This window comes from Salmo salar, chromosome 22, assembly GCF_965601325.2.
Source record: "Salmo salar chromosome 22, fSalSal1, whole genome shotgun sequence".
Taxonomy (NCBI): Eukaryota; Metazoa; Chordata; class Actinopteri; order Salmoniformes; family Salmonidae; genus Salmo; species Salmo salar.
Genome location: NC_138312.1, coordinates 50,048,384 through 50,067,283, shown reverse-complemented (window position 1 = coordinate 50,067,283; position 18,900 = coordinate 50,048,384). Strand labels below are relative to the sequence as shown.

The 18,900-nt window shown below is 41.2% G+C and overlaps 2 protein-coding genes across 3 annotated transcripts in view; both read left to right on the top strand.

The window, feature by feature from the left end:
* Positions 1-6,516, top strand: part of LOC106583629 (plexin-B1) — a 219,036-nt gene extending 212,520 nt beyond the window's left edge. The window contains exons 35-37 of the mRNA XM_014168018.3: positions 85-225; positions 3,216-3,290; positions 3,464-6,516. Of these exons, the coding sequence (XP_014023493.2) occupies positions 85-225; positions 3,216-3,290; positions 3,464-3,568 (321 nt within the window). The 3' untranslated portion in view covers positions 3,569-6,516. The remainder of the gene's footprint in view (positions 1-84; positions 226-3,215; positions 3,291-3,463) is intronic.
* A 464-nt stretch (positions 6,517-6,980) lies between these two features.
* LOC106583630 (putative peptidyl-tRNA hydrolase 2) lies at positions 6,981-18,382 on the top strand. 2 transcript variants are annotated; one of them, XM_014168026.3, is made up of 7 exons: positions 6,981-7,214; positions 9,322-9,441; positions 9,679-9,750; positions 9,864-9,938; positions 11,084-11,181; positions 11,356-11,470; positions 16,765-18,382. In XM_014168026.3, the coding sequence occupies exons 2-7, from the start codon at positions 9,328-9,330 to the stop codon at positions 16,849-16,851; spliced, it is 561 nt and encodes a 186-aa protein (XP_014023501.1). In that variant the 5' UTR covers positions 6,981-7,214; positions 9,322-9,327; the 3' UTR covers positions 16,852-18,382. The 2 variants fall into 2 exon arrangements, with proteins under 2 accessions (XP_014023501.1, XP_014023502.1); XM_014168027.3 differs by having other exon boundaries at positions 6,997-7,241; positions 16,765-17,284.
* Positions 18,383-18,900: the final 518 nt, after the last annotated feature.

The window sequence follows — 18,900 nt, the reverse complement described above, 5'->3', positions numbered from 1 at the left end:
GTTGACTGGGCCATGGGAAACTGTGGAGGTGATTCTTTACAACTGGTAATCTCTCTCACCCTCACGTTCTCTGTCTCTCTCTAGGATTCACCAATAAACAAACTGCTTTATGCCAGAGATATCCCCCGTTACAAGCAGATGGTGGAAAGGTACTACGCTGACATCAGACAGACCATCTCTGCCAGTGACCAGGAGATGAACTCCGCTCTAGCAGAACTATCCAGGGTTGGTCTTTTACTTCACTTTATTCATTCAGTAAAACACTGTTCACTCAAACGCATCATCGTCACAGTTTTTGCACTCTACTAAAAGTGCTCTACCTTCAACTTGACATTTATTGATGAATCCAAAAAAAAAATTACATTTGAGTTTACTATTCTTTTAATTGGTTATTTTCAGGGGTTGGATCAAGTTCAGGGAACGAAAGTTCTGGAAGAGAACCGTTATTTTAAAAGCATTGGAACCGGTTAAGAACGTTCTTTTACGTTCAGGGCATTTTTTTCAGTCCTGCAACAAAGCGCCTCACTATGTCACTCAGAAACGTATTCCAGTGTCTTCCTGCCAGCTAAAAATCTTTGCCAGTGTGTAGACTACCTGCCCCTCCCCCTCCGAAGCGTAGGTTACTGTAGGCCATTGACTTTACAAGTGTGATTCAGAAATTAAGGAGATTTTTAATTAGACAAGAATGGATTAACTTTTTCAATGCTAGTTAAGGATACTATAGTTATCACGTTTCACATTGAATTAACTACAAAAAGGTAAGACGTTTTTAATTCTGGTGCCGCTCTGCACACACAAGCTTGGTCCAACATTAAACCAACTCTCGGAAGGTCAATGACATTCAATATATTTTTTTTTCTCACCAATCTACACACAATACCCCATAATGACAAAATGAAAACATGTTTTTAGAATTTTTTGCAGTATTTACACTCCTGACTCAATACATTTTGTAGAAGCACCTTTGGCGGCGATTACAGATTTGAGTCGTCTTGGGTATGTCTATCAGCTTTGCACATCTGGATTTGGGGGTTTTCGCCCATTCTTCCTTGCAATTTTTCTCAAGCTCTTAAATTAGATGGGGAGCGGCGGTGAACAGCAATCTTCAAGTCTTTCCACAGATTTTCAATGGGATTCAATTCTGGGCTTTGGCTGGGCCACTCAAGGACTTTCACATTCCTGTTCTGATGCCATTCCACCATTCCTTTGGCTGTATGCTTGGTCATTGTCCTGTTGGAATGTAAATCTTTGCCCCAGTTTAAGGTCTTTGCACTCTGAAGCAGGTTCTCATCAAGGATTTGCCTGTATTTGGCTCCATTCATTGTTTCCTCTATCCTTACCTGTCTCCCAGTCCCTGCTGCTGAAAAGCATCCTCATAGCAAGATGCTGCCACCTACCATGCTTCACGGTAGGGATGGTGTTAGACGGGTGATGAGCTGTGCCTGGTTTTCTCCAGACATAGCTCTTTGCATTCAGGCTAGAGAGTTCAATTTTTGTCTCATCAGACCACAGAATCGTGTGCCTTATGATCTGAGTCTTTCATGTGCCTTTTTGCAAACTCCCGGCATGCTACCATGTGCCTTTTTCTCAGGAGTGTCTTCCGTCTGCCCACTCTCCCATAAAGCCCAGATTGGTGAAGTGCTGTAGAGACTATAGTCCTTCTGGCAGGTTCTCCCAGCTCAGCCAAGGAACTCTGTAGTTCTGTCAGAGTGGTCATTGTGTTCTTGGTCACCTCCCTGACCAAAGGTCCTTCTTGCCCGGTGGCTCAGTTTGATCAGACAGCTGAGTGGGTAGTTTCATATTTTTTATATTTCCCAATGATGGAGACCACTGTGCTCTCAGAAACTTTCAACACTCTAGAAATTGTTTTATGCCCATCCCCAGATATATGCCTCCTCATAATTCTATCCCGGAGATCTATGTACAGTTCCTTGGACTTCATGGTATAGTTTCTGCTCTGACAGGCACTGTCAGCTGTGGGACCTTATATAGACAGGTCTGTTTCTATTTAAATCATTTCCAAATAATTGAATTGGCCATTGGCCACAGGTGGACTCCAATCAAGTTGTAGTGAAGTCTCAAGGATGATCAAAGGAAATTGGATGCACCTGTGAATAGTTATGTAAATGAGATTTTTGTACTTCAGTTTCAATAAATTTAGAAAAATGTCTAAAAACATGTTTTCACTTTGTCATTATGGGTTATTGTGTGAAGATGTGTGAAAAAAAAGCTATTTAATTCATTTTGAATATGTAACAAAATGTGGAATAAGTCAAGGAGTATGAATACATTACTTTCTGAAGGCACTGTAAAGAACTAGGCTATAGCTTGCCCGCTCCATAACAAGCTGCTCTATCCTCACTGAAGATTGAAGTAATTTAATAATCGAGATAAATGGTTTTTTTAAAGTTGACGATTTCAGAGGTTTAAAAAGGAACAGAAAGGAACTATAAACCGTTACATTTTGGGGGGTTTAAACCGGTTCAGAACTTTATTTTGCAGGTCGGAACAGTGGAACATAACCAAAAAAATAATGGTTCTGTTCTGAACAACACAATTGGAAAATAATTTTGGTTCCATCCCCTGGTACTTTGTCCTATTGTTTAAGGTGCACTATGCAGAAATCGCTTTGCCATTTCCTCGTTGCTAATATTCCAATAGTTTGCCTAATTTAAGTTTATTTCACAAAACAAGCAAGTATAGTGTAGATACTCATTGTACCATCTAAACAGCTGTGAAATATATTTTCCATAACCAAAAAAATATTTTATTTTCAGCTGTTTGAAAAATGAAATGGAAGAATGGGAAGCATAGAAATAGCGCACTTAGAACAGATATACTGGTTCTTAGACTTGCTTTCAATGAGAGTGACCTATCTATAACTCACATTTCTATGTGAATTTGGTTGGGTCGCCCAAAAAGTTACAAATTGCAGTTTGTATCTCATTTTAAAATTTTTTTTTTTTTTTTATTACTGTCACCCCTATTACCGTGAATATAGCTGATCTAGTGATCATTCATTCAGCACAAGCTGTAAAACTTTGGACTTTTCAGAGTGGGCCTATACTTTAAAGCAATGTATGCCTAGAACACTTTAAATACATCCTATTGTTAATAGAACCAGCTTTAATGGAACCTCTATTAGCACATTTAAGTGGGTGCGTATTATTTATTTGTTGTGACTTTAAGTGAAAATGTTTTTTGTTTTTTTCCAGAATTACTCAGGCGAGTTGAATTACCTTGTTGCCCTGCACGAGTTGTACAAGTACATCAACAAGTACTATGACCAGGTGAGTTTTCATTATCTCTTGTGTGGTTGGATGGAATGACACATCAGAGCTGTGTCTTTGGTTTACCTTACATCTGTCTCTCACTCCACTCACTCCAGCTCCGTCTCTCCCTCCATCTAACTCTCTCTCTCTCTCTCTTCATCCCTCTCCATCCCTTCCTCGCTCTCTCTCAGATCATCGGGGCCCTAGAAGAGGACAGCACGGCCCAAAAGATGCAGCTGGGCTGCCGGCTCCAGCAGATCGCTGCAGCCGTAGAGAACAAAGTCACTGACTTGTGACAGTGAAACCACTGACCAAGACCACGCCGGCAGAGGGGATCACATTAAGACACCCACAGGAGTGGGGGAGGGAAACTCAAAGGGGGTGGGTTAGGAGGGTGGACAGACCGGACCAGTAGACAGATTAACACAATCCCCCTCCTGTCAGAAGAGGGGAAGTATGGTTCTAGGGGTAAGGACCCCAAACACCCCACCCCTTTTCCACATTAAGGAGCAATGAGTGACTGTTGTTCACACACAACAGTCACCCAGGGGTTTGAAAAGGGGATGTGGTGTATTGGGCTGCTGAACACATGAAACTCTCTAGAGGTGGTGGTAGACTGTCCACTGTGGACAAGACAGGAGGAAAGGTAAAGGGAGACACACACACAAACAGACGAGGAGCCTTTGTTTGTATGTTCCACCCGTTCACCCTTCAGCCCTGAGTTGGACCACGTTGTGGCATCTGCATCTCTTGTAGAACTCTCTGTGGAACTAGAAGAAGGGGCTTGGGAGATCCAGACGTGACATGATGTGTCAATGGAAACGTGCTGAAGTCAACAATCTGAAGTCTCATATGAATGAATGAATGAAAGGAAGTCTGTTATGTCTATCAAAATGGTGGTTGTAGCTAGATGGAGAGCAAGTGTGAGCGAGAGATGGAAGGGACCATTCTGGTTTTTCCCCGCAATCAAGACTCAACATCCCTTTCCACATGAAATGTGGAGTGAAAAGTTTTATTAGCATTTAATAACCATTCTCTAGATATTACATTGTCACCAATTAATGCAGTTGCATACAGTACCTTTCCTAGGGGCTTGAGTCTTATAGTTATCGGTGCTCTCTACCTCCTCTTACTCACCTGAAAACTCAAGTTATCCTCTTATTTCTTTAACCCTGAAGCTTTTTCTTGTGTTTCGCGGTTTGTCTGCTAGGTTAAACCAGATTGCTCTCTCCCTCTGACTCTCTTTATGTCAAAACAGTAGCTTTGTTCCATATCCGTCCAAATCATAAGTACACGTAGTATCTTTTGGAGTTTACCACACACACACAGACACAGACACACACACACACACACACACACACACACACACACACACACACACACACACACACACACACACACACACCAGAGTTCTCAATCATGACACTCTTGAGACGACTTCTGTTTTTTAATGTTTTTTTAAAATGTGTAATTATTGCCATTCCACTTTTTCAGGTAGCTCCCAAGTCCATACAAATCTGTGTTCCTCTTTATGGTATTGAATGGGAGAAAGATGATAATGTCAGAGTTGAAATGAACAGCTCTCGGAAAGAGGCTGCAGCTCGCTCTCTGCAGGACTAAAGAAAGAATGGTACTGAACGCAAAGAAGCAGTCTTTTCAAAAGGTACTGTAAATAGGTGACCGTGTGAATGTTTTGATGTTTTTAAAGGGTAACAGTCACTGGAGGGACACTAGATCAGAGATTAAACAAACAAATCTCAACTGTAGAATTGTATATATTTAAAACATGTGTCATACAGTATTTTATGGTGTACGTTCATACAGCTTTCCGTGTTGTACATTTTTAACATATCTTTTTGTTTTCAACCAAGAAAAGTCTATTGAACCATGTTATCTCCGTTTGTGCTGTTGTGAGGTAGCCTATTTATCTGACAATTGGCAACTGCTCCGTTGATATGTGTATTGCAGTTATTCTATTGAACACAAGATGGTGACAGCTCCTACGTTTGTTGAACTTGTTCTCTAACACTGCTGTATTAACTGTCCATGAAGTTTCACAGAAGATACTTTGACCTAGTCACATTTTGCAACGTTTGATTAAGTATTAGAATTATAACTACATTGCCATTTCTGAACTTTACTGAAACTCGTTTTCTTATGATTTACCCATGGGTTGTGTTATTCATAATTTGCTCACCTCTGCATTCTCTATTACACTACTGCGTATCCCAAATGGCACCCTAGTCCCTATATATAGTGCACTACTTTTGACTAGAGCCTTATGTAGGAAATAGGGTGCCATTTGGGACGGACCCCTAGACTAATCATTCTATCCCACAGAGCTTGATGGTTTGAAGTTGTGATTAAATATTTGTACCAAGAACGTTATCACACCAATTGGGGAGGTGTTGCATGTATGTTAACGACACATAACTGATGAAGACATTTGACACAACCCATGTGGTAGGCTATATCTTTATTTTTTAACATTTTAGTAATTTTAGCAGACGCTCTTATCCAGAGCGACTTACAGTAGTGAATGCATACATTTCATACAATTCCATACATTTATTTTTTTTCTGTGCTGGCCCATCTTGGGAATCGAACCCACAACCCTGGCGTTGCAAACACCATGCTCTACCAACTGAGCTACAGGGTGCACTGTTGGCAGGTGCACTGTTGGCTTTCTAGTGAGTAGTGACCAATAAGAGGCTGACAATGAGTCAGCAGATTGGTCATTTAACTGTAAAACCCAATCAAATGGTCAGTTTTGTCCTCCTATTTTGATAATAATTTTGAAGAGATGAAAGTGTATGTAGTTTATGCGTTGCATGCTATTGTGTGGGTTCTCCAGTTTGATGCATTTTCCTGTTCACCGCCATTGTCCCTAGATTGCACAGCATAAACGAGTCATAGTAGCTTATTGGTTAACATCACACTATTTTTCAATGGACAATTTGTATTGTCATACGCTTTCAATGTAGACTAGTATTATGTATGAAGCCTAATAATGGTGAAGAGAGCAGGTGGTGGTCATTTGAAGGAAAACTATTGTTAGGCTGTATAAATTCAGCTATGTAGAGCAGGCTCTGCAAGGAGCACTTTTTAAGGTTGATTTTTATTTTGTCTGTTAATATAGTTGTATATAATGATTGAATAATGTAACTTGTAGCAACTTAACCTGCAGTTTAATAAGAGTGTAAATTCCTACATAGGGTGAGGTAATAAAGTATTTGTAAAATCATATTGTGTTTGTCTACATCTGTCTCATATGGAGTAGATTTAAAGTGAAGGGAATTTGTATATTACTTGTTTCTTCTTTGTCAACACTGACATTAAATACTTGGAGCAGTATACGAGAGCAAATTGGTAGACATCCACCATATTGTTTTCAGACCAGTGCGAGGAAATGTGGAATGGAAGACGTCATGACAATAACTGATTTTTTATTTTACAAAAAGTATAATCTGACAAAAGCAGTGTCCTTTCACTTAGTTGGTCATGAACCAGAAATAATCTCTACCTCATTTCTTCACACACCATATGCAACATAAATCAGTGAGGGCGGTCAACATGTTCCCAAGCAACATGCATGGGAAACTACTTCAACGAAGTTTCGTTACGAAACGTTTAGACATTTCTGACGGAGGAAATAATTGATGCTCTTGTTTCACACGATCCATACTTTTTGTAGAACCGGATGTGAGGGGGACTTTAATACTGACGCAATCCGGTACCGTACAACGAAAAGAGCGAACCTTGCCCAAAATGGTGTAAAGACGTGAAACCACAACACGCCCATCTTTTCATGAACAAGTCACCTGCAGTCAACAACCTGGCTTCATCGCAGTGAAAGGCGAGAGTGGATATTGGTTTGCAAGCAAGCACTCCCATCCCACTAATTCAAAGGATTGTAGCTAACAAGCTAGCTACGCAACGCAGGTAGGAGTGGCTGGCGCAATCTTTACAGTAAGCTAGCTACATTGCCTAGTTAGCTACGTTAAGAGCTTGCAGGGAAATCAAATAATACATAGCTAGCAAACAAAATATGTTACAAGATAGCAAATGCAATCAGCTGTTAGCTAACGTACTGTTCAATAATATTTTTTAATGCCTGCTAGTTAATTTAGCTTGGCTATTTTAGCTACGGTTTGTTTTCTATTTGGCATTAACTAACAAACTAGCTACCGTCTTGTGGTCATCGTTAAATAACTAACTACCTAGCTGCCATCCCACAATCGAGTTGCCACTTTGAGAATTTGTTCCGTCATGATATGAAATTAGCTAACCCTAACCGTTGTCAATTACCGAGACAGAGTAGCTAAATGGCTAACTACCTAACGTAGCTTACAGATAGACAGATATCTAACGGTTATGTATCTAATTAGGTTATCACTGTAATTGTGATATCAACATAATTATGATTTAGGTAGTTAACTAGGATATCAGTAAACTACTGGTAAGAGCACTTTGTTAACTAGCTTCGAGGTGTGTCAATGCCTAACTAGCTGTCAATGTCTGCCCTTTAGGCCAGTCTGCTAGCTAGATCCTTAACTGAACAAAAAAATAAACCAATCTGCAACAATTTCACAGATTTACAGTTCATATAAGGAAATCAGTCAATTTAAATAAATATATTAGGCCCTTATCTATGGATTTCACATGACTGGGAATAGATACCTTTAAAACAAAGTACGGGCGTGGATCAGAATCAGTCGGTATTTGGTGTGACCACTATGTGCCTCATGCAGCGCAAATCATCTTCACATAGAGTTGATCAGGCTGTTGATTGTGCCCTGTGGAATGTTGTCCCACTCCTCTTCAATGGCTGTGTGAAGTTGCTGGATACTGGCGGGAACTGGAACACGCTGTCATACATGTCGATCCAGAGCATCCCAAACATGCTCAATGGAGGACATGTCTGGTGAGTATGCAGGCCATGGACATTTTCAGCTTCCAGGAATTGTGTACAGATCCTTGCCACATGGGGCAGTGCATTATCATGCTGAAACGTGAAATGATGGTGGAGGATGAATGGCCGTCACGGTATCTCTGTGCATTCAAATTGCCATCGATACAATGCAATCCTATATCGTAACCCCACTGCCACCATGAGGCACTCTGTTAACAACATTGACATCAGCAAACCACTCTCCCACACCACCCCATACATGCTGTCTGCTTTCTGCTGGTACAGTTGAAACTGGGATTTACCCATGAAGAGCACACTTCTCCAGTGTGCTAGTGGCCATCGAAGTTGAGCATTTGTCCACTAAAGTCAGTTCAAGACCCTGGGGAGGATGATAAGCACTCAGATGAGCTTCCCTGAGACTGTTTCTGACAGTTTGTGCAGAAATTATTTGGTTGTGCAAACCCACAGTCTCATCAGCTGACTGGGTGGCTGGTTTCAGACGATCCTGCAGGTGAAGAAGCCGGATGTGGAGGTCCTGGGCTGGCATGGTTACACGTGGTCTGCGGTTGTGAGGCCGGTTGGACGTACTGCCAAATTCTCTAAAATAACGTTTGAGGCGGCTTATGGTAGAGAAATTAACAAAGTTCTCTGGCAACAGCTCTGGTGGACATTCCTGCAGTCAGCATGCCAATTGCACGCTGTAAACACATTTGTGCACAACATTTGAGAAGCTTTTTGTGCGCATGGAACATTTCTGGGATCTTTTAATTCAGCTTATGAAACATGGGACCAACACTTCACATGCTGCGTTTTATATTTGTGTTGAGTGTATTTAGATTGCTAGGGTGTTGTCATAATAGTAGCTAATCTACCATAATTCATGGTGCACAGGAAAGACAGGCACTGAAAGTACACACTTTTACATGGTGCCAGTCTTCAGTTAATTTGGGATCAAGACCCAGCTACTTGTTGCTACACAACATAACTGTTGAAGATGTAAGTCGCTCTGGATAAGAGCGTCTGCTAAATGACTAAAATGTAAAATGAAGAAATATGCAACAATGTACTGTACATATTTATTTATTTTAATGCCGCAACGTATTAAACTAACTTTAATCCAATGTGGTCCTGCTCCAGCTAACTATGGAGCCCTCCGAGCAACAGCAGACGGGCCCAGGCTCTGGCTCTCAGGAGGTCAACCCTGTGTACCTGCAGCAGCTGCGAGAGCTGGACATCCCTGAGGAGGCTGCTAAGCAAGTGGGTTAATTACTGTATAGAGGTTCTCTTACATTTCCTGAGAGATGATCTGCAGTATATTGTGCAAATTTCCTTTTTGATAATCTCTGTTCGCTAATGAAATATCTTTCTCTACTTACTAATGCATTCATAATGACTAAGGAGTGCTGTACTTATGATTGACTTTGCTAATCCACCCAATACAGATCTATTCAAAGTCCTTATTTTTTGACATTTTCCATGTCTACTCCTCCACAGGCACTCTTGCACACCCGAAACGTGTCTGCTGAGGAGGCTGCCATGTACTACTTTAACAAGCTGGAGAATGAGGTGCCCATAAGCTAGCCTTAGTTTGCACAGGTACAAGTTGGTACATTACCTCTCCTGTATCATGTCTGAGCCCACCCTGAATGTCTCTCGTTCTCGCTTTCTCGTCCCCTCAGGAGGAAGGAGACGACGACCTCATGTTCAAGATGGTGTTTGTGGTGAACATGGACCTGGCCATGGGTGTGGGAAAGGTCAGTGTAAAGCATGAAACACCGTCTGACTGCGGATAGCTACTTATCACAGTGGGAGGCCGTTCCTTCTCTTGCTAGAACAAAAGCGGTACCTGCTGCGTGACGAACTTAGCGCTTCTACTTCGCAATGCTCGTCCGTGGCCAACAACTTGACTTTGAGCCAATCGGAAAGCACAATCCCCGACGTGGGGTAGCCAACTGGAGTGACAACAAAAAGGAAAAAGAGGGCATTTTTGTCTTAAATTCTTGGATGAGCCAGTCATACTTCATATGCAATGTTGTCTATGGGAATGGTAGCTAGTTAAGTGCACAGATGCATTGCACACAACACTAAATACTTCATCCAAGCTAGTTAACCACTGTAGCTAGTATTGACATAATTAAATCACAATTAGCTAGTTTCCATGAAACAGCTGCCTGTTACTGCAGTGTCACTAGCTATGTTGCGCTAGCTAGCTAAACATTTGGCTATGGGCTGGCACTGGTGGTATGGAGTTATGGAGAGTGAATTAAGTTATTTTGTCATCTTTCTAGTTAAAATTGCTAGGTAGTTAAGTCGCTTGACTGGCTGACAACTTTAAGGTCTTTGCAACTCCCCAACGGGCTTGGGAGGCAAAGGTCAAGTCATGCGTCCTCCGAAACATTACCCGCCAAACTGCGCTTCTTAACACCTGCCCATTTAACCTGGAAGCCAGCCGCACCAATGTGTAGGAGGAAACACTGTTCAACTGATGACCGAGGTTAGCCTGCAGGTGCCCGGCCCACCACAAGGAGTTGCTAGAGCGCGATGAGCCAAGTAAAGCCCAGCCAAACCCTCCCCTAAGCCGGACGACGCTAGATCAATTTTGCGCCGACCTATGGGACTCCCAATCACGGCCGGTTATGATGCCGCCCGGGATCAAAGCCGGGTCTGTGGTGACGGCTCTAGCACGGCGATGCAGTGCCTTAGACGGCTGCGCCACTCGGGAGGCCCCGGTGTGTCTGAGCTTTAAGAAAAAGGGTTGGAATGTGATGTTTTGTTGAGCTAGTATGCTTGTTTTGGTGTAGTTTGTGTGAACCAGGTGCACAAAAAAATCCCATATTGCTAATGTGTTAAAAAAAAAAAAAAAAATTATTTCTTCTAACTGAAAGTGTTTGTTGTATAGCTGGCTGCGCAGGTGGGCCACGCAGCCGTGGGGCTCTACCAGGCCCTGCAGGAGAAGAATAGCTGGAGGGAGATGGCCTGGAAGTGGGACCATGGCGGGTAAGGACTGGGCCACTTCCTCATTAGGGCATTAGTTGAGACTTCATACTGCTGATCAGATAAAGACAGCCAGACTCTTTTAAAACACCATAATGATGTTTGGTAATGGCAATGCCACCATCTGGCTGTTCTACAGTATGCACAGAAGGACATGTGTGTTTGTGTGGTGTGCAGGGCGAAGAAGGTGGTGGTGCAGGGGACCAACATGGCCCACCTTTTGGAGCTGCAGGCCCTGGCCATGAGCCTTAGCCTGCCCACATACCTGGTCCAGGATGCCGGACGCACCCAGGTGAGACATGCGCCTCCATTGCGGCTACACTGCTGCACCTGTTTACAGGCACATGTGCCACAATTATGGTTCCACAGGTGCACACACCACCATTACGGTTCCACGTAAGTCAGTAGCACCTGCTTACAGGGACACGCACAGCCATTATTAGTATTGAGTTTGACTATCAGTAGGGCTGCCAATGCCATAGACTGTACTGTTGACACTGCTGTGGCTGCCTGTTGTTCAGAAGGCATTATTTGAAGAGAACGATTTGGCAGGGCGGGCCGTGTTCGCCTAGTTTAACATGTCTTAATGACGACTGTGATTTAGGTAGGTAAGCGTTTCACACTTTGATACAAAACCATTGCAAAGTGAAACTGTTAAATGACACTTGAGGGACGGATGCGTTCACTAAGACTTAAAAACAAATGAATGAACTTGTTGACAAAGATTGCAACAGCCAATTAAAAATGGTCAATAGTCTATGAAGGGCACCCCATAACATGTTATAAGCTGTACATAAACACTGAATAGGTCAACTGCTGGTTGACAGATGTCCACACATAGCTTGCTTTTGTTGACATATGCCAACCTTGGCAAACATTGCCTTGTTAAAACAGGTTGCAGTGCCCCTGATAATGTGTTGATACATAATGATTAGGTAAGGTCGTTTTACACTACCACAGAAGTTCACACAAAGTGAGAAAAGAATGACTGATATTACAAGAGATTTATGTTCACAATTTTCTGTAGATGACAAGGGGAAAAATACACTTCCAGCGTTAACCTCTTGGGGCTAGGTGGGACGCTAGCGTGCCACCCGTGGTGCACTCCATCAACAGCAGGTGCATTTCAAGAGCGGCAAATTTGAATCCAAATAAATGTCAAAATTCAAATTTTTCAAAAATACAACTATGTTACACCATTTGAAAGATAAACATCTCCTTAATCTAACCACGTTTTACGATTTCAAAAAGGTTTTACGGCGAAAGCATAAATTTAGAGTATGTTAGGACAGTACATTTACAAGAGTTGTGTGTAATGTTTTGTCAAGTCAAAGACAGGGTCACCAAAACCATAAAACCAGCTAAAATGATACACTAACCTTTTACAATCTCCATCAGATGACACTCCTAGGACATTATGTTAGACAATGCATGCATTTTTAGTTCTATCAAGTTCATATTTATATACAAAAACAGCGTTTTACTATGGCATTGATGTTGAGGAAATCGTTTCCCTCCAATAACCGGCAGTCAAGTCAGCGTCACAAATTAAATAATTAAAATTAGAAAACATTGGTAAAATATTATATTGTCATTTAAAGAATTATAGATTTACATCTTTTGAACGCAATCAACTTGCCAGATTTAAAAATAACCTTACTGGGAAATCACACTTTGCAATAATCTGAGCACTGTGCCCAGAAAAATACGCGTTGCGATACAGACTAGACGTCATGTTGGGGAGATCTAAAATCGAAAATACTATGTAAATAATCCATTACCTTTGATTCTCTTCATCAGATGTCACTTCCAGGTATCACAGGTCCATAACGAATGTAGTTTTGTTCAAAAAAGCTCATCATTTATGTCCAAAAATCTCCGTCTCGTTAGCACATGATGTAAGCCAGCCGGACTTCTCGTCATGAACGAGGGGAAAAAATATATTTCCGTTCGTTCAAACATGTCAAACGTTGTATAGCATAAATCATTAGGGCCTTTTTTAACCAGAACATGAATAATATTCAAGGTGGACGAATGCATAGCCTTTTATAACGTATTGGAACGAGGGTACCCAACATGAAGTAGCGCGCCAGGTGTCTAATGGGACATCACCGTTCCATGGCTCTTGTTCGGTCAGATCTCCCTCCAGAAGACTCAAAACACTTTGTAAAGGCTGGTGACATCTAGTGGAAGCAATAGGAAGTGCCAAAATATTCCTAAACCCCTGTGTTTTTCAATGGGATAGGTTTAAACTCAATACAACACATCAGGTATCCACTTCCTGTCAGAAAATGTCTCAGGGTTTTGCCTGCCAAATGAGTTCTGTTATACTCACAGACACCATTCAAACAGTTTTGGAAACTTTAGAGTGTTTTCTATCCATATATAATAAGTATATGCATATTCTAGTTACTGGGTAGGATTAGTAACCAGATTAAATCGGGTACATTTTTTTTATCCAGACGTGCAAATGCTGCCCCCTAGACCCAACAGGTTAAATATAATAATCTGCATAAATTAGACGTTGACCCAAAATCCAGAAAGTCAAGTGATTATTTTATTCTAACTTAGTAAGTATTTTCTCAACTTTCTTTTCTTAACTGCATTGTTGGTTAAGGTCTTGTAAGCAAGCATTTCATGGTATTCAGAGCATGTGACAAATATAATTTCATCTCTCCCTGGACTGCTGTACTGAAACAGCTGCAAAAATGGGTCACGTGTCTCGTGACGTTGCTGGATGCAGGCCTCGCTCTGCTTCGTTGCCAGTGAATTCTTTATACAGAAATCGGTTTTGAGTGAGGAAATGTGTACTTTTCCACCTAAAACATTTGCGATTATTTTATGGAGCCAACTGCCACAGCAGCGGAAATGAGTAACAACTGCACATGTGCGCCCTTGTGGGGGAGACCCTGCTACTTCGAGAGACGATGGACATTGTCACCTTGCATTGCAGGATAGAATATCCCAAAAACATTGTGATAAATCAACATAGGCTATATAGTGTTTTGGGCTAATGTGAAAACATAAACCCACAAACAGTCCTGATCAGGTTTATGATCAACTTAACTTCATTGAATGATTGCTTATCTAGGCTAATAACTCGTTAGATAACTGTCCATTTGGCCCAGCTGGAACAGGGGTGCGTCTCCAATTCGTTTTTTGGGGGGAATACAGATTACATTTTTTACAGGAGGCCAGATTTAGGGCCGCAAACTGCTCCTGTTACCCCAGAGAGCGCCCATGTGCTGTTACCCATCTCTGCTGCTGTGGCAGTCGGCTGCATTATAATTATTTTAAGTAATCGCAAATGTTTTAGTTGGTAAAGTACACATTTCCTGACTCAAAACCGTTAGTACTTCTGACAAATGGCTCATTCTGCCCATAAGCTTTCAATAAAACAAATTTGTCCACACTTCACGGATTTCTGAGTCATGAATTCCCTGGCAACCGAGCAGAGTGAGGTCTGCATCCAGCAACGTCAGGAGTCATGTGACCTGTTTATGCAGCTGTTTCAAGTAATGATGCACCGATATGACATTTTTGGTCGATATCCAATATTTTCCTTGCCAAAAACCCGATACCGATATATTTTTTTGGAGCATTGCGGCCTTTTTAAGCATTCTAGTATAGTTAAAACACACACACGTACTCAGCATCACTACAGTCCCTGGTTCGAATCCAGGCTGTATCACATCCGACCGTGATTGGGAGTCCCATAGGGCGGCGCACAATTGGCCCAGCGTCATCCGTGTTTGGCTGGGGTAGGCCATCATTGTAAATAAGAGTTTGTTCTTAACTGACTTGCCTGGTTAAATAAAGTTTACACACACACTGACCAAAAAGTTATTTTGTTGGCAATTACATATGTCCCCATTACCAGTAAAACAATCAAAACCTATTTCTTTCACTTAGTTGCTGTGCTGTTTCGTTGTTCAGTCGTTTCATTCTCAACCAGGATTGATATTCAACGCCGTTTGGGTCTTTGCGTGTCAAAAAAATATACTGTTTAACACTATTGGACGTGTCAAATAACACTATTGGACGTGTTTGGACCTGAATATGACTGCATGTCACATAATAATTTAACGGGTTCATACATTTTTTTTATGTAGTTATTACACATTGATTACACTCACTCATATTTCATATGTCACAACGATTCATTGATATGTATGCTATGATGCTGGTCAAGTTGTCTCGCGCACCTACAGTGCTGGTCATTAAAAAAAAAGGATGCTCATGGATGCAAACAATGTTCTTCCCTAAAAACATAGCAAAATGACAATCTGTTTCAGTAGCTGTAGTTAGTTAGCTGTCATCTAAAATATCCCTAATTTATAAGACCATTCTTATTTGATCAGTGGTGGTCGGACCCATCTGTGACACTATCCACAAAGTCCACTATTGTGGCTAATCCTTATTGTGGCTAGCTTCATAACACAAAACCCGGTGTGGTCGAGCCTCGCTAGCCAGATGAAGCGAGCTGGCTGCTTATAACGTTAGCTTTGGGCAACAGTGTAAAGTAGCTGGCTAGCTATTTCTTTTCATTAAGTTCAATTTCAATAGGCGAACAACAAGTGGCAACCTAGCTAATACTCACAAGGATTCCTATCATTGCTAAGAATAATGAAAATGACTGCAGGTTCTACTGGTCATTGTTTTCAGGCTGGTTGTATTGATGCTAGCTAGGTACCAAGCTAAAGCTAGCTACCCCAGAAGTTGCGGTCGAACAAATTATGCTTCATTACCAACGCAGTATTGTAAACACGTCGTTCGTGGCCGGTGTTTGCTTGTTTGCAGACTTTTTTTGTACAGCTTTGACAGTGCTACTGTATATTTTTTGACAAGCAAAGACCCAAATGGCGTTTCATAGTATGTATGTCATGAAGCGAATAGCAATGACGCTATTACTGTTTAACTCCGGTAGGGCAACATCTGAAGAATAGCGCACTTGGTTGTGTACCGGTGCTTCGCCAGTCGGCGAAAGACATCACCCACGACAGAGAACGGTTGATTGTCAAGGGCAATGAATTCCATTATCTTGGCTTTAATGGGTTTGGCCTTTGAGTTGTATCGCAGATTATTATTTTTTTACTCTTTCAAATGACTGCTCGACTTGTGACTGCTCGATCCACACAGCAGACATTGTGGGCTAGTTTAAGAATGGTGTGTTGCATGTATAGCGCAACATTTTACGTGCCGTCATTGTGTCATGTACCTACGTTATATAGGTATGCACGTCAGCTTTGATAATGGTTTTGCACATCGGGGCGTTTAAACTAGACATCGACCGATATTTACATTTTTAGCTAATATCGGCTGATACCGATATATCGTGCATCCCTAGTTTTAAGGACAGCACTACAAGGAGAGAGGGGAAACTCCACTGAACTAGTTTCAATATAAGCAATCGCTTGGGAGTTTCTGGATTTTGTGTAAACTTCTCATTTTAATAGCAAATTAATGAGTTATGTCAATAAATGTCATGCCTAGTCTTCCTTGGTTTCCCACCCACCTTTTTTTGCGAGGGCAACCTATTCCTATCCCCACGCAATCTAAATTCTATGACCTCCGGCTTTTTGTCAGGTGGAAGCCGGCTCACGCACTGTCCTGGCAATCGTTGGGGAGGAGGAGATGGTGAACAATGTCACTGGAAGTCTGAAGCTGCTCTGAGGGACTAAACCAGCTGTGGAGGTGCAGGGCTGTGCAATGCCACAGAGGCAACCAGCAGAGGGCAGCATCCCCCTAACAGCAGAAGGGTCTCAGCATGCAAACGCAACAACTTAAAATAAAAAATGAAAAAAAGAGTAAAACAACCAGACATGACCCAACCACCAAGGTGAACATTCAGCCATTTTTTTTCTGTTCCCTGTCTGAGCCACTGACTGGAGAAGAGATGTGTTTAGAGTTGCTCATGTCGAGAGGAAGGGACTGGTTACTCAAACCGACAATTTTGAAGCCAGTTTGAACAGTTAAGCTATTTAAGAGGGATGACCATTACTGTATGAGAGAATGGTATCCAATTTTTATGAAGCTGGAAGTTCATGGCATCCCATAATTCTGACTCCCAAATTAAAATATGATTTGGTGTATTGAAAAAAAAAAATCAAGGATAGAACCTAGTGTTTTGGTGTTTGTTAAATACTGTTATTGTAATTCAAGCAGCAAAATATATAAATGTAATAATCCTTTTTAGATGTAGGATCTTCCTGTGAAAGTTACTGCTTGTCAGTAAGGAGAGCTTTACTGACAACTTTACCATTGCGTCGATGTGTAAACTAATGTGTATATGTATACACATGTATGTATGCGACATTCTTCCCCAAAGACCCTGCCCCTTAGAAATGATAACACTACATACTGACGTCATGGCCGTCCATTGCTTTTATGTGCATCCGTCCAGGCCATATATAATCGGTGGCATGCCATCAACATTTCGCACAATCACTGTTGTTTTTTTTTTACATTTGTTTTGGAGTTTTTTTTTCTCCATTTTCTGTTCTTGCAAAAAAGGATAAGGTCGACTCGGCTTGCTCTGAGTTATAATTCCTGGACTTGGGGGTTTGGCGTAAAAATAAGTGTGAGGAACTCATTGTATGGGTTAAAATAAGCTGCCGGGCTTGATGCTTGCACAGGTACTCTTGCTGATTATTAATGGTTTACACAAGTGAAATGTTTTGTGTCATTTTTAAAACTGCTTTGAGGGTAAATGTGTTATCTTTCTCTACGATGTAATCTAAAAGATGTCTAGCTATAACTTCTACCTAATCAGTATAAATATCTAAGCTGGAGTAGCAGTTAACTACATAAAGAAATTATACATTCTTGCCCTTACAGATTTAAGCATTGGACAACCAGATGCCTAGGATATGTTTCTGTTAAAACAACTCATTGTTCATTACTTAAGCAAAAATGAATAGTATTTTGTGAGCATGTGATGCCATTTGGGACCGTAAATGGCTCTGAAGTCTTAATAAATATGGAATGGTCTTATTATTTAAATGGAACTGACATGACATGCATGTAACAGTTATGCTGAAAACATTTTTTTTTCTCCTTTGTGTTAAAGAGACCATGCAAAACACCATGGCTGCATCCATTTTTTATTTTGTGTTAGCACTTTGATACCTTCCGGTGTTACACAACAATTTGTTCCTGTTTTAAAACCAAGGAGACCATTAAAAATTACTCCTGACCAAGTGAAGTAATTTTTTTATTTGACCCTATTATACTTTCATTTTTTTGTAAATTACATTTCTACCCCAACATGAAAATGTCATATGGTACAATGACTGCAATGATTTGTTTATTAATATGATTAAAACTACTAATGTTGTAAGTTCTTCCCTGCCACATTTCAGCTCTGAGTGGGGAGAGTTCCAGGGCCTATTGCTTGGTTTGGCGCTATGGTTAAGTGACCAAAGGTCATGTGACATGACTATTGGTCGATGTAGCCTGTTCCTCGCTAGTACACAATATAGTATTGAAGACAGCCTTTGTGTTGCACGGACCACGGAACAAAGGTTATCTTCTCTACAGGAATCCAACTTCCCAATAACGTTCTATAGAAATCAACCTATCGGTTTATAAGAGGGTGGAAATAACTTGGAAACTAGTGTGAAATTATTTTATTAGTTGTGTAATTATTCTGATGAGCTTTTTCAGACTATAGAAATACACTTGGTAAGGTTGACGTGCGCTACAGCATCTCTCTAATGGCTG

What these genes read in the sequence shown, in the direction of transcription:
- LOC106583630 (XM_014168026.3), top strand. Translation starts at nt 9,328, where the DNA reads ATGGAGCCCTCCGAGCAACAGCAGACGGGCCCAGGCTCTGGCTCTCAG. An exon ending in TTAACAAGCTGGAGAATGAG is followed by an intron (nt 9,751 to 9,863) that starts GTGCCCATAAGC and finishes TCGTCCCCTCAG; the next exon opens with GAGGAAGGAGACGACGACCT. An exon ending in TGGCCATGGGTGTGGGAAAG is followed by an intron (nt 9,939 to 11,083) that starts GTCAGTGTAAAG and finishes TTTGTTGTATAG; the next exon opens with CTGGCTGCGCAGGTGGGCCA.